General features: G+C 41.1%; 1 protein-coding gene across 6 annotated transcripts in view; it reads right to left on the bottom strand.

Moving 5' to 3' along the window:
* Positions 1–5,686: 5,686 nt before the first annotated feature.
* NHSL1 (NHS like 1) overlaps positions 5,687–16,008 on the bottom strand; it is a 227,253-nt gene continuing 216,931 nt past the window's right edge. For 4 of the 6 annotated variants that reach the window (XM_019527079.1, XM_019527081.1, XM_019527083.1 and 1 more), the window contains 3 exons: positions 11,566–14,991; positions 10,882–11,011; positions 5,687–7,933 (listed from right to left, as the gene is read on the bottom strand). In XM_019527079.1, the coding sequence (XP_019382624.1) occupies positions 7,201–7,933; positions 10,882–11,011; positions 11,566–14,991 (4,289 nt within the window). In that variant the 3' untranslated portion in view covers positions 5,687–7,200. Of the gene's footprint in view, positions 7,934–10,408; positions 10,461–10,881; positions 11,012–11,565; positions 14,992–16,008 lie in introns of all 6 variants that reach the window. The other 2 variants (XM_019527084.1, XM_019527080.1) reach the window with 2 other exon arrangements.

Raw genomic sequence — 16,008 nt, 5'->3', positions numbered from 1 at the left:
GGTGGTGACTGTGCTCTAAGTAAACCCTGGATCGGATGTGGCACAGGCATTTGATAAAGCACTCTAACAAAAAATGCTTTAAGTTAGTATACATCCATCCAGGGTTAACTTAGGAGCGGCATCTGCCATTTTTAATGTTCTCCAAGAGCTATAAACGTCTATTCTATTACGGCTGTAAAGTGCTTTCTGTGTTCTTAAAGCTCATTAAGTGTAACACCTGTACCTAGACAGTCACCTACACTTGATTTCCCACAAAGACGGATCAGGTTTGCTGATGTCAGAAGCAATAAAAATAAAGCTACAGCTACAACTGCACCTTGAAGTTACATGCAATGTATTTTCATGAGATCCACTTTCCACAATAGCTACCAAGAATTTGTTTCCGCCTTCCTCTAAAGAAGTTTCCAGATCATAGGTCACCCTTCAGTCTGCTCCCAACCCTTCCACTTGTCCTCTTGACATGTTCAGATAACTTTGGATTCACTCGTTTGATCTGCAACTGATCCCTTTCCACTTGCTCCTTCCTCTTTGGCTCCAAGCTTCTCTTTTATTCTATACTGTAGGCTGAGAAACGTAACAATTTCACTTCCACATTGACTGTTGTGTCTCCAGTTCCTAGGGCATAGTATCTATTCAAGCTACCTTGACATCCTTCTCCAACCCACTTTCAAGTCCACCTTCTTGAGCTTTTTCTCTTCCCCACTACACTGCAAACGGTATGCTCAAAGACAAGGGAGTGTCCAGATAAGTGCACACATACATTTCCCTGGGGACAAACAGCAGGGGCAAATAGTTGTGCCACTGCTTTTTGTCCCCAGGGAATGCCCCTGCATGTGTGCTCTGGTGTGCAGCAAATTGCCCTGGGTAGGGTAGGAGAAGCTGAGGCCAGCACCTGGCCTGGCCTCAGCAGCCTTACCTGGGACCCTGGGGGCTTCTTGGGGCTGCGGCAGTGGTAATCCAGACTGGCAGCTGCACCATGGCTCTAAGCACAGCCAGGCTCTGGTTTTGGGCAGCACACACTGAAGTTACACTCATTGCCCCCCTTTTTTGGACCATTATTTTTAGATACCAGGATTTCCTGATATCTAGTTTTGGCTATGCACTGCAATGTGGAGAACCTTTTCACATGTGCTGCCTTTGAGGCACTACAAAGTGCCGGTGTGTGCTTGTTTGGATGCATCCTAGCAGGCTCTCCCATGTAAATCTCTGGGAACACTCCTCATCAATCCATTTGAACTCTGTGATGACTTCGCCTCTGGCCTTCTACAACTCGGTATTCTCTTGATCTAAGGTTTTTTCAGTGTCTCCTCATCCTCTTTCTAGCTGTTTCCTCAAAATTCTATTGGCAGTTCTCCCTTTCCCCCTCAATACTCAAGTAATCTCTCCTTGACCTCACCTGCTTGCAGAATTTGAAGCATCACCCGCCAAATTTTAGGACTTTTGCTCCTCCACCCAATCCTGAATTGCAAGCTGCCTACCTAACATGGCTCTTTTCCCGACCATCTGCAAAACTGAACTTTCCTAATAGTTCCTCTCTATTGCCATCCTTTTCAACTCTACCATCATATCTTTTCCCAAGGTTCATAATCATGACACCTTTGACTCTTTTTATTCAGCCTTTTCATCTCTTCCATTCCTTAATTTCAAGTCTGCCCTCTTTGTTCTTTCCTTTCCAGTTTAAGCCTACTAGAATTTTTTCCCCTTGCTCTCATTTCTCTTAATTTTTATATATCTTGTGCTTTCCCCAATCCTTTCTCTCTTTCTTCACTTTCCCGCTGTCACTTTTTGCTCTATACTTGGAACTGTCTCCCTTCCTTCAAATCCATTTATTCCAGAAATCCTTCCTTGTGTCTCCATATCTTCTTCTAAGCCAAGCTACTGCCCCTTGCATAGTATTTTGTTTTGTTTAAATACATCAGGGAAGGGATCTTCTGTGTTTGGAAAGTGCCATGAAAATTCTCTGTGTGTTATAAATAACAATTTGAGGACAAACGTTGTGTTTTGTTCTTGGGCTGCACAATGTGCTCATCTGATTTAGAGTGAATGCTTAAAGATCCAGCAAGCACAGATAAGGAAGTATAGGATTAGTTACCAAAGAGCAAATTTAGAGCACAGTCAGTGAAACTGAACAAACAGATTAAAAATAAACAAACAAACTGAAATACCATCCAACAGCTAGATAAATTCAATCACCAATTCTCAGCCCTCTGATACCACCAAATTTGCACTGAGAACACCCATGATCATCACCTCACAAATCTCAGAAGGGCTTTCATTCAACAAGGACACTTCTCCAGAGAGACAGATTACACTTTTGAAAGAGCCACCTGGATACCATGTGAAAAATTGCTGCAGTACAAAAAGAAAATCCCCAAGAATTGCACACCATTAATTATACCATACCATCCTTCCCTGGAACCTATACAGAAAATGCTCAAACAACTGCAACCCATACTAGAAGGCAGCCCAGTTTTAAAAGAGATCTTTCCAGAACCACCCATCCTAGCTTTTAAACAAGCACTAAACCTTGCCAACCTTGTTACCAGAAACAAACTTCCTATGGCCCAAAGCACACCGAATGGATCCAGACCACGCCAGGACAAGAAATGTAAGACCTGCCAATACATCTCCACCACTCCCACAATAACTACATCCCACAACAGAACCATCACCATTCCTGGATCTTATACCTGCACTTCCAGAAATGTAATATATCTCATCCAGTGAGCTAAATGCCCTGATGGAAAATATGTAGAAGAAACCAAAGAACTGCATATCAGAATGAATGCACTCCGAAAATCTATCAAAGACAGAAACAACCAATTCCGGTGGATGCACACCTCTCACAAGACAACCACTCTCTCTCCAATCTCTCAGTTCTAATTCTCAAAGAGAATTTACAAAACACCTTTTGTACATGAGCCTATGAGCTTCACTTCATAAATCTACTGGATACAAAAAATCATGGACTAAATGCAGACATTAGATCTACGGCACATTAACCTGCCTGCCATCCAATAACCACAACTAACCTCTCTACATTTTACCAGCTACATTCTATCACCAGGTTAACATTTCCCCTCCCCTGCAACTACCTGTCTCACACCTATTGTCTCCCATGGCCTCTGATCCTCACTGCCACACCTTTGCATTTTCACAGACCTGCATTTTGCATATTGGCTTCTATTCCACCACGGAGAACACCTAATGCCAGCAGATGCTCCCTGTGCCTGAAGAAGGGTGTTTGTGACTGAAAGCTTGCAATGAACAATTTTCCCAACTATTCAGTTGGTCTAACAAAAGATATTTCATTTACCCAAAGAACCTGGTGTCTGCCTATGTCCTCAGACCAACGTGGCTACAACCAACACCCCACAATTAGATAAAGCATTTTTATGTCTGCATGACTGCATATACACTATAGCTTTCACCAGCACAGAAATCACACCCTTAACCAATGTTGCTATGCTGACAAATTTTCTAGGGTAGACTTGGCCAAAGAGTGTACTACTGTACACGTGCCAGAATACTCAGTGTACAAATGTCCTGTCAGAGGAGGGTTCAGAAGGTACATTAAAGATACCTCAAATCCCAGAGGCACTGGTTTAAATATAGATAACCGTAATATGATTAAATCTCATTTAACTGTATAAACCTTACAGTGAGTAAAATACAGCCATGTAGCAACCATCTGATGCACTGTTTCCTGCTTCACAATGTTAGCACTTATACCTGATCATATCAATGATTTCATCCCGTTGTGTCCTTACATCAATTGAATACAGTGTAAGATTTTGGTGCATAGACTATTTGTTGGGGAAGACGGGGGAAATCAGAGGCAGGCAACTGTGATACCCGAAAGATTGTCTAAATTTATTCCAAACATGCAGTTAGTCCAATAAAAGATATCACCCACAAAAACTCCTGCCTCTTTAAGATAGAAATTGCAAGTGTTGCAACATAAAGGAATGTGAAGACAATGAGGAAAATAGGAAAGATCCAGTTAACAGTGTGATGGTTCGTGCTACTTATACCTTAGTCATGGAACAGAAAGGGATGGGTGTTAGAAAAAAATACATTATTGTATTCATGGATACAACAGCTTCAGTTTCAGAATACCCCAGCTCACTTAAAATACAGTAAAAACAAGGCAAATCTCTACTTTTCCAACCAAGCACCCAAATGCTATATGTGGTTGTGTTGCAACTTAAGTCTTTCTTTAAATATGCCTGTTTAAGTGGATTATCTCCTAGCTAAAGAAATGTTTATTCATGTTGGAATCACACTTTCCACTTCAATGATACACAGTGGAAAAAATTTCAGGGCTTAATTTTGTGCAGTTTCAGATGTGTTACCTTTCATCATATGACTGTTTTGCTAATATTATGGGGAAAGGGGCAAAAAAACCCCTGGTATCCCTTCTCTATACCCATCATTATGGCGTTTCCTTCCAGCACATCTATTTTATTCATCTCTTCTCTACACTACACTATCCCACATTCTTTCAAATCTCTCTTCAGAAGACAGACTCTTGTCCATGACTCTACCCCTCTTCCATTGCTGTTTGAAGCAGCAAATTTATTGTTATTCACCAATCTCGGCGCACATTACTGATCTCACAGTATACCTTCTCCCCATGGTTTGTGGCCTTCAATTGTCACAGTTTTATTCTACTCCTTTAGTAATTGTACTTCTTACATGTAAGTGCAACATTTAACACAGTCTCAACTATGGTGCCACAATGGATGCCTACATAATCCACAAAGCAGCAATATCTGATAGACTGAGCAATGGGCTGAAAAATAGGAATCTGCAAAATCAAATATATGTGCCACTGAGCTGTTGTGTGACATATATTACTGTCCTAGGGCCTGATCCTGAAAACAAGGACAATGAACTGTCCCAAATGAGTTCAGTACTAAAAAGTTTACTCATAGGCATGTTTGCAGGATTGGACCTTTTGTTCCCCATCTGTACAACAAAGATCATTATCTCCCCCGTGGGAATAACAGTTTGCATTTATATAAAGTGCTATGTGTTTAGTGAAAATATGAAGCTCTACCTTTAAGATTTGATCAGCGTGGGAATGAAAGTATTAATGCAGGATTCTCCCTAGCTGTAAATCATTTAGATCAGAATGAAAAATCAGTTTAGGTCCTGGTTCCTTTGTTTAGTTTTCATTTAGTTCCTTTAATCAGACTCAGATTTCATGCATGTGTTCCTGGTCAACACAGGTGATGCATGGAAAGTTTTCTGTACACAATTCTATCCCACCATTGTTTCAGGGACCCGGACATGCAATACTGGGCCTATATTGTAGACAAGATGCTCTCACTCCTTTAACCCCTCACTTGCTACTCCAAGCACTCTAGTCTGGGGCTGGTTAGTTGGAGGGGATACAGGGAAAGAATGGAAACATGGTAATATTACACAACAAATCCTGTGGTGTAAGGGCTAGGAAAGAGTTAGGGCTCTTCATCGTGATGGACAAGACTGCTGTTTGCTTACATGCAGTAACAGGATTGTCAAGTATACTCTAGTAGCATGTACTGAGTTTCGGTAAGTTTCACTACGTGAACTGAATGTTAGTAGTTAGAAGTATGGCTTATGATAGTCTAGAGAGGAGCACGAAGTGTTGGATGTAGCTTTTGACTGAAATGTTATCAACTTGAAAGACACTATGGGCAACTGGCAGCCTTATTTTATTTAAGCAAAGTCACAGCATTGTCATCATTGCCCACCCTCTTTTGAAAGGAAGAGTTAGATAAAGGCCCCTGAAATTTACATTACTCACAAATAAGGGATTGAAATAAGAGATTACAAGCATATTTCACTAAAATAAATAATCTATATGAAGGGTTTTACTTTTAAAATCAGTCTAAAAATGTATAAATTCTAAAGTGGGGAGATCAAAAGATATTTTAACAACTTCCATTATTTACAAACAATATAAAAACTGCACAAACCATGAAGTGATGCAAAATTCCTTTTCAAAATTATTATCTTTCCTATTATGAAAGCAAATCTCCAGCCAATAATTCAGTTTTAATCAACTGTTTTCTTTACAAATGAAAAAAGTTAAACGTTTTTTATTACCGTCAGTAAAATATACAATAAAAACAAACCTTGCTAAATGTTTAAGGTTAAAAAAAGAAATACTGCAGGCAATCAAAAGGAAAGTAACCGTAACTTATTCTTTGGTAACCAAAAGTTAGCAAGTATCTAACATTTCAAGTGATAAAGTTAAGATAAACCATCCCATCTGGACAAATGGAAGAATTACTTCTGGCAAAATGTAACCCTCATGATTTAATTTAAAAGGACAGGATCCACCCACAACTCTGTAGTGCAAGTTCTCAAATTCATATTTTATTTTTAATTTCATTTCAGAAACCTGAAGCTTTCCAACTCTGGCAGCGTATTGCTTATTCCTCTCTCCTTTTCTTATTATTTCCATTCAAGGAAGCAATGCATTTAGGACTTCTAATGAAGAAATGAGCACTTCTCCAAAAATCTAATAGATAGTGTGCGTACAGCTGCATAGCAGCTAGTACCACGTTATAGCTGTCTCTTTCTTGTGTTAAGGTATCTTATTTTCTGTCCCTGGGGAAAAGTACCTGAACCAATTCATGCTCTGCTGACCTCTTTACATTAGTGTGACATGCTTAAACTAACACAGGTGCACACACACAAAAGAAGCTGTACAGCTACAACACTAGCCCTGCTACCTTCCAACAGATAATATGCATCTCATCCTGCCTCAACTCACCTGCTTAAAGAACTCCCTAAGCCACAGAAATAGAATGCTTTTATAGCAACTGTTCACCCTTTACCACAAAAGCTTCTCATCTTCTTTTCAAGATTACTCCTAATGTTTATTCCCACAACGTTTAAAAAAAAAAATCACACTCCAAAAGGAACTGAGGAAATCCTACCCTGACCCCAACAGGACTTTTAAGGCTTTACAAAAAAAAGTTCAACTTTTACTTTCTTTAAAGTCACAGACTGCATATTCAAAGCAAGTCCTCTCCAATCCACTATACAGAAAATCTTTACTTCTGCATTTAACACATGCCTGAAGTTCATGTAATAAATGTGCAGTAAAATGCATGTCCTCATCTGGGCTTTCTCCTGGGATCAATTCCTCACTCATTTTCCTGCACCATCTGAATGATTAACACCAAACGCCTTTGTCATTGATTAACTTTCTTCAGCTGAAGGGCTTAGACACTTCCTCGAAGTATTCACTTTTACTGGCTGTGTCATTAAGTCTACACAGGTTGGAGCCTCGGGCTCTTTCGCCCCCTCTTCCTCAGCATATGGAAAATCATTCGTGTCCATTTCATCGCTGTTAAACACATCGAGTAGACTCTCTTGCTGGTCTTCTAAAGTCCTTCGGATCCTGTTTTCTGATGGCTCAACAGCTTCCCCATCTCCCTCACTAATAACAGTCATGGGGCTGCTCTGGATACGGTTGCGGACATTGTACTTGCTGCTGGCAGCAGATGGAGGTGTTCGTGACCGGCCGTACCTGGTACCAGAAAAGGACATACTCCTCGGCATCAGGCCTTCACTCTTGGCCCATTCTTCCTGGGCCCTTTTGTTCTTGCTGGGAGAACAGCTGGTAGGGCTGTCTAGAAGGTCAGAGGAGGAGTCTGCCTTTGTTCTGTGGAACCGAGGGTCTGTGTTCTTCAACATCTCTGCTGCCGACATGCGTGAACTGGCATCTGACCGGCTCCCTTTTTTCAGCAGCAGGGCTTTAAAGTTGTCGTTGCTGATGCTGCTCTTGCGAATGCTTCTCTGAATTGATCCTGCATGCTTGAGGGAAGCTAGATTAGGGGAGGTGCCAGTGGGTGTTACTGGAGGTGATGGAGAATGGTTTCGGGTGCGGTCATCCTCAGAATCTTTGCGGCCAAGGACCTTCCTTTTGGATCTGTGGTTTTAAATATAAAAACAGACAGTTTTGTTCCCCCCCAAAATAAGCAAGGACATCTGTTCAGCAAACTAATGGGTGGGACAATTAATTGCCATTAAGGAGAGAGGGGAACTACCTGGGAAAATAGATGAAGTTTTTGTAATAGATAAAAGTGGAAGCAAGAATAACGAGGTCATCATATCTACGTATGTATTAATACAGATATTTGAGACAAAAAATAGTCCAAGACCAATTTTCCTCTTAGAAAAAAAGGAATCTATTGCATTAGACAATGCTAATGTCAGAGCCAACTGAAACTTATTTTCCAAATAAGATTTTCTGAATTATTTGGTATGGGACGAGGACATTCTTTTCATGCATTAGTACTGGAATTGATAAATTCTGGCATATGTTCATCAAAAATTTATGCTGTTTTTTGCCCTTGGTTCCTCTAAAGAAACATTATGGATTCTGTGCATTTTAACTTTAGGAGTTCTGTGCATTTTCAAAAAGTTCCAATCCATTTTAACTTTAGAAATGCACATATGTACGTGTCCATATCTTCTAATGCACTGATGTTAAACAGTAAGATTCAGTTAAAATAATCAGATGTTATAATTTCACGTAAAATACTTTAAAAAGGAAGCATTTAAATGGTTAAGACTGGTAAGATAAATGTGTGCGTGTGTGGGGGGGAGAGCTGGACGGAAGATTCACATCTTGTTTGTATTCTATCATTCCCATCTGTTTGACTGCTGAGCCAAGAAAAGGCCAGTTTCTTGATTTACAGCATGAAAATTATTGTTTTCAGCCAGACGGGCTACTGGATTTTTAATTTTAAAATAAAAACTACATTTAAACATAATCAAAAGAATTTAAAATGTGTAGGAGCTGGATGTTTATTGCCCCTGGTTTTACACCATTAGAAGTCCTAAAGAAATTAGTATGTTGCATGCTGGCTATCTGTGTCTATCCACTTTGTTTCTTTGTGAAATAAATAAGAATACCAAAAAAAAGAGTAAAAAATGCTGCATTTTATATATGCATGTGTAAACAATTAAAATAACTTGGCACTTTTTGCAATATTTACAAATTTAATGTCAATGTTTATTAAGAGACTTGTGCAATACAGATCATTTCCCCTTGTTAACTAGTAGATTATATTCAGTTCCTTACATTTTGGGATAACTTTTAGCCCCACAACCTTTGCCAGAGGATGCATATTTTCAGTGGAAGCTCAGAAGGATTTATGTATTGCAGCCTTATCAACAGATAACGAGGGTGTCAGAATGCACTAGGTTAAGTAATCTGATCTCCAGATCCTTTCTGTTGGTGAGTTAGTACTTCCCACCTATGCTATACATGTACAACTAATAGTGTAATGAGTGTAATTTTAAGATGCTGCCATCTAGGAGATAAGTGCAGTTCTGACACCCATCTATTACAACAGTAGATAGACAAATTCATAAGTACAAGGAGAAACTTAGTGACAATTAGGTCATATCTACAGTTATTTTTGTATCAAGAACCCATGTAGCAGGTGAATGTGATGCTGAATGCCTCCTCTAAGTCAGAAACCTAGCACAGTATGTTTCAGCCCAAGCAGATGATGCTGGGAAAAGTTATATGCAACTAGAAACAGGGTCTTATAAGAAAATGTGCCAGGCAGTGGATTTATTAATTACCCCTCATATATAAACATATTTGTTCTGTGTGTGTGCGTGTGCGCACACACCACATCTCAAGCAAGTGTTATGCGTATTCAAAATGTATGTGAACCACTTTTAGAATGAACAAAATTCTACAGACCAAGTTTTAGGGATTACATGGAAAGGCATGGAGAGCCACTGTGTGCATGCGCATGCATGTGAGACACAGAGAGAGAGAGACAGAAACAGAGAGAGACAGAAAGAAAAACTCAAGGAGTTATTTCACAAACGAAAATAGTTTTTGCGTCCCAAGTTTCCTGACTCCTGGACACGTGCACAAATCACAAGATTTTTCTGGCCCCTCAATATTTGTAATGGAGAAGCCATGAACATGTACAAACACCGACTAAATAGATACCTAGCTGCCCATGTGCAGATACAAGTAGCCCTTTTCAACAGCTTTTTAGGCAGGTTTTGAAAAATTACATTGCCACAAGATGGCACCACCACTACACAGCAGAAGTTCCAAATGCAAGTGTAACTGTTCATATACAATTGTGATTTTCTTCTCTGTGTCTATTGTTTAAATCCTTCCTGCTTTCTTCACTTGAATGTGTGTTTTCTAAACGCAAAAGAAAACAAAGTAAAAAATTATTTACCCATGAAGGGAATGCTTTTTTTGGTTTGTTTTTTTGAAGGAGAGCAATGCATGGACTCTGTATTGCACATCTCATTGATAAACCAGTTGGATACAAAATACCCCACCCCAGGCTGGATTATGGCAAACTATAATCCAGTACTTGTCATATGTTTTGCCATATGACTGACATTTGGTGTTACTTGCCAGTTTAAGCCACGCTTGCCATGAAGCATTAGCGTTGAGCCTCTGTCCCAAACTGCAACATATAACCAGTGGAGGAGAGAAAAAGAGATGGAGAAGAAAGGGTATGAAAAAAAAAAGATATACAGAGAAAGCAACAGTAAAGTTAATAAAACAGATTAAGAATAACACAATATACACAAGGTGTAACTTGAAAGTTTGAGGGGGCAGAAGATAACAGGATTATTCAAAACAGGTTTAAACAAGGAAGAGTTTTAGTTCTGAATTAGTTCATCATTACTGTGAAGCAATAAAGTGCAAGTTCCAGTGTTTACTTTCAGATAATATATCGGTAGTAGGCGGGCAGTATAGAAGGCATTTTTCAGTAAGAAAATCATAATCAAAATTAGCTTTTGGGTTGGGGCGGGGGTTGAGAGTGAAAATTTGTGAGGAACTTATTAGAGAGGGCAACACAAACAGGGCAGCTTCTGCAGTACCTGTGAATGGCTGCAAAAAGATCTTCAGTAGTTCTCGGTCTGGTTGGTGTCGACACCTCCTCAGGCTCTTCCACATAACTGTTGCTTGGCAGTGACAGATTATCTGTGCTGTCCGACTCAAACACCTCAGCTATGTAGAAGGAATGAAAGATGCACACAGTCTGTCGCAGGAATCCCGAACGGCACAACCTCCGATGAGCATCCTTCCATGCTCTTCAGCTATCAAAGTGAAACATCCAAGGAATTTCCTAACACACACTGCTACCTTCTGACTAATTTCACCGCAGCAGCATTCTTTTGTGAAGCTGAAGCCTCTAAAGTACCTAGGTTTATTCACAAAATAACATCTTTATAGCTTTATAGCAAAATCATCTCTATAGCTTCCATTAAAACAGATCACTGAAATTCTTAAGCTGACCACATTTCCATAGGGTTTTTGAAACAGATAATGCAATTAATAAAATTCTGCTTTTCTCTCCACTGCTCTTCCAACCAGAAACAGAAAATGAAGAAGGTAGAGAATCTTTGTAAAGAATTAATCCAAGCCCCATAACTTGCGTTAGGATATTCATTATCACAGCTCCATTTCTGCAGGTGAAATCAGATTGCTAGAACACCCTCCTCATCTCTCCTTCGCTAAATTAGCTACTGGTACATACAGAGTAAAAGAGAAGAGAGACTTACCACTTTCAGTCTCTTCAGATGCGTGCCCATCAGTCTTAGGGCTACTGTCTGCACTGCCTCCTTCATCCAAAGTGGTCTGCGCTTCTTGCTTGGGAGCTTCTTGAACTGGTGATGCAGCAGGCTGAACCATGCAGGCATTAGTTTCCACTGTTTCAGAGAAGGTGGAACCAGCAGCTCCTCCAGCTCCTCCTTCAGGAAACAAGCTGCCAGGGTCCATCTTTCTTGAGCTGAGTCCATCAGCAAGACAATCTTTTGCTTCTTCACAGTGTGCAAGCACAGTCTCTCTCCCAGTTGGACTTGATGTGCTTTTGACAGTACCGCTCACGAGAGCTATTTTCTCTTCTGTAAAATCTAGCTGTGGAGGTGGCACAACAAGGAATAGTTTGGGTTTCTTTGAAATAGGAGGTGGCTTTTTGCTCAATAACATGCCCTGAGTCTTGCTTGGAGATGCTGGTGGCCCCTGAAGTGATGGAGTACTGTGACCAGAGTAGGATTCCTCATTATGTACAGGAGACTGAAGTGCTCTTTCAGCATTCATTCCTGATAAATCACCCTCCAAGGGGTTAGTTAGCCTTGCTGTATTCCCTGATTTTTGACTACAGTCAAACTCAGGTATATTGTCACAGAAGCTTGGATGAAAACTCTGAGCAGGACTTTGAACTGAGGTTTTGAATGAAGCACTATGAGATTTCATTCCTTCTTCACCCATGCTGTCGCTGAGCCTTAATGAGAGAGACTGCTTTAAAGAAGGCTGCGGTGACAAAATTACAGTTGCTTTTTCCTGAGAGTTGGTTTCAGAAGCAGATTCGGATGATTGTTCAACTTCTGCCCCTGTGGTTTTTTTCACAGACCTCAGCTGTACCATTTGCAATGCTTTGGTGGTTACTAGGGGCATCACAGGCCTAATCGTATCTTGCTTGATGAATGGATCTTTCCCTGGACTGCAGCAGGAATCTTCCTGGTTACATTTCTTAAAAGAATATTGTGGGTATTTAGTTGCTTCTTTCATCAGCTGATGGTCAAGAAGTGGTGGTGGTGGAGGAACTACAGAAGGCAAACTGGAGGAAGAGCAAGATGGGACAGAACCAAGATTGAAGGAAGTTTCTTGTGGAGGGGAAGGAAACCACAAGATGTTCTGGGGGAAGGAGGAATTTGTAACAGCTTCTGGTGGAGGAGGAGGAAAGGTAGGAGAGGCTGGCAGTGGTAGTGGCAGATCCATGGCATCTATTGGTGGTGGGGGCAGAGGAGGAGTGTGAGCAGGAGAACATGGGGGTATTGGAGGAGGAAGAAGAGCGGCAGCATCAGGAGCAGAACCCAGCATGGGGTCCGATTTCTTCCTGCTCACACACCCTTCAGCAGATGTACTGGAAGAAAGAGAAGTGGAGGATGAAGAGATGGAGACTGAAGACAGCAGAGAGGATTTTCTTTCAGGCACTTTAGGTTTCACTTTGGGTTTCCCATTTCCTGGTGATGTGGATTTTAAAAAGACAGGCACTGGAGTAACCGCTGTGGGAGTATTTGATTGGCTAGAATATCCACTGGATGGCGATGTAACTCGGTGAGACTTCTCTGGAGAAGTGGTCTTTGGTTTGGCCAGTCCACTGGGCACTTGTGGTGTAGAAGCCCTTGACCCATCATTGAGGTGGCTGACGGTGTAATCATGGAGGGTGGCTGTACTGCTTGTGGAATGAGTGACTGAGGATTTTAACTGATCATCAGGCATTGCAGCATAGTCACCGTAGTAACCCCACTGGTCCGCATACTCTGACTTAATGCTGCTCGTTTCGCTCTGCGAGGGAGTGACCGTACAGATGGAGTACAGATTGGGAGCAGTCGTGGACATCATGCTGCTGCTTGCACTGACAGAGCTTTGGCTGCGAGAGCGCAGCACCCAGGGATCCTCATAATCGCTGCATGGGCTTTGTGAAGGGGAGCTCCCATTTTTGCACTTGAGGTTCAGCTGTAGGGAATGATGAAGGGTGGCAATTAGTGTCTCATCGAGTACCTGCCCATTAGATTGGGCTTTTTTCTTGGGGGCCCTTCTGAGCGAGTCTGTTCTGGATGGTGGCAGAGGTGGTTTCTTGGCTTTTTTTAAAGATATGTTTCGTGAGAGGGATTTGTCACTGTGGCCTCGATTTTTCTTCTCTTTCCCATCAAAAACATTAATGACACTGTGCCTGGGGTTCCCAAAACCATTATTATCGTCACATGACTTATCTGATTTGATCCCAGAATCCATATGCATTGAAGTGTAGTAGCCGTCATGATCCACCGAATACAAGGAACTTGAATCTTCTTTGACTGAAGTTCTCTCCAGGCTGTTGCTACTCATGTTGCTTACTGGAGTGGAGTAGCCTGGAGTAGCACAGACTGGTTTGTGTGAGGGAGTCCCATCACTGTCTCCAGATTTGTACACCCAGTGATCTGTGCTGTTCACACTATTATTTTGTGCTCTATCCCCAGAATAACTAGATTCACTTCTACCATCACTGTCCTGAGGGTGGCTTGGGAAACTAAGATTGTTTCTGCAGCTGTAGCTCATATTTTGGGATCCATTTTCCATGTTTCCTGGAGTGCTGAGAGATACTGCTGAGTCACCAAGAGAGAGCACCATGACAGCATTAGATGATATAGTATCTGAGGTCTGTGAGTGACGTGTAGAGCTGCTCTCACTCCAGTTACCACTCGAAGAATGGTGGTCTTCTTTCATGCTTACTGCACTATTGACAACAGGATTGTCTCTGAGTTTTGCATAGGAAGATGAGCTGGTGATTTTACTATCTGATGACCCAGTGCTTTGGGTAGTATGAATAATAATAACTTCTGAAGATGATGATAATGTGGCATTCGGTATGATGCTGGTGGAATAAGTAGCATGAGGGGAGACCATACATGCTGGGCTCGGTGATTTATCACTGTCGTAACATTTCACCTCCTGGGACTTTGGCCTTGAAAGTGTCCCAGCCCTAGGATTACTCCTCGTATGGACTACACTATCATCTACTTGCAATTTGCTTATCTGATGTGGCAAAGTGTTGGCGATGTCCTCTGCCTGGTTAGAGGGGCCCTGGGTCTGTCCTAGAGACTGCAGAGACACTCTTGCTCCAGATCGAGGCAGGCTGTGAAAACCTAGGTCACTATTTTGGCGAGAGGCAAATATAACACCAGCTGAGTCACTCATCACAGACATGTTTCCAGACGAACTGGAGAATTGTGACATCTGTACCGCTATACCTTGTCCTCTCTGTGCACGTATTCTTCTCACTGAAGGGGGTACAACTTTGACTTCCTCCGTCTGGCAGCTGGTGTCCTTGGTTTCAGACTGCTGCATAGCAGAGCGGTAACTGTCTAATCGCCCTAGTGTGGAACAATGATCTGGGACATACATCGAATGTCCACGGAAGTCACTCTGGCCCATGCCAACTGCTGGAGTAAAAATTAAACAATTATCCCTTGAAAACACAAATAAAACACTGGTGTTTTGTTAAAAACATACCACAGGCCATATTTTTTGTCCCTTCCCTCTTGATGGATGCAGAGACATAAATAACCATGCCTCAGAAGGACCAACAGCAGCAGCAAATTCTGCTTGCACACTATATTTTCTGCATCTTGTTTCCCACTCTTTTTATAAAAAGGGACCTTTTAAGCTTATGGGGTCATTTGAGTTCTTAGTATGTATTCCACACATGCAATCCTCTGTTTCTGACATATTAAGAATTTCCCCAGCAATCAGTTATGTCAAACTGAATAACAAGACTTCCTGGAAGCAAAGTAGCAGGCACAGACAAAAGCCTGAAAGATCCAGCTGTTGGTTAATGATACTATCTCGTACAAGAAGAAGAGAAGAAGCAAAATGTATAAGTAAATTAGAACAGGCAAAATGATTCCTGAACGCTATGCTATTCACATTTTTTTCAGAAGGCACCAGAAGCTCGTTAAATCTTGAGAGCATGCAATTCTGTACCACAAACAAAGCAAATATTTAAAAACAGCATTAAAAAACAAAGCATTACCCATATCTACAAAACATTAAATACCATTTTCCCATGAAGCTATTTCTATTTACAGAAAAAGAAGAAAGTTGGGGAAGAAAGCAGAGCTGGAACTGATGACTGTCTAAAGTTCAGAACCATCACATTCTTGCAGCCCTTATTTAAACTCAAACAAACTATCCTGTTACAGATGCTGAGGACTGGCAAATGAGAAGGGTTATGTTTCTTGTTTACAAGGTAATTACCATATCCTGGCATAAACAAACTTGAAGAACAAAAGATTGGGGTGTATTAAGTCAAGATATAGCTATTACTAAGTCAACAGAGAGGACTACTAGATTATTACAAATGAAGATCTTTATAGATCTTTCAAGCAAAGATAAGAAGAGCATATTGTGTTTTAAACAGCATTTAGCATTGGGATTCAAAAGGCTCTTATCTTCTGATT

This window comes from Gavialis gangeticus, unplaced genomic scaffold, assembly GCF_001723915.1.
Source record: "Gavialis gangeticus isolate Ggan-Ray unplaced genomic scaffold, GavGan_comp1, whole genome shotgun sequence".
In the NCBI taxonomy this organism is placed as follows: Eukaryota; Metazoa; Chordata; order Crocodylia; family Gavialidae; genus Gavialis; species Gavialis gangeticus.
The sequence above is the reverse complement of the archived record's forward strand: the minus strand, read 5'-3'. Positions and strand labels throughout refer to the sequence as shown.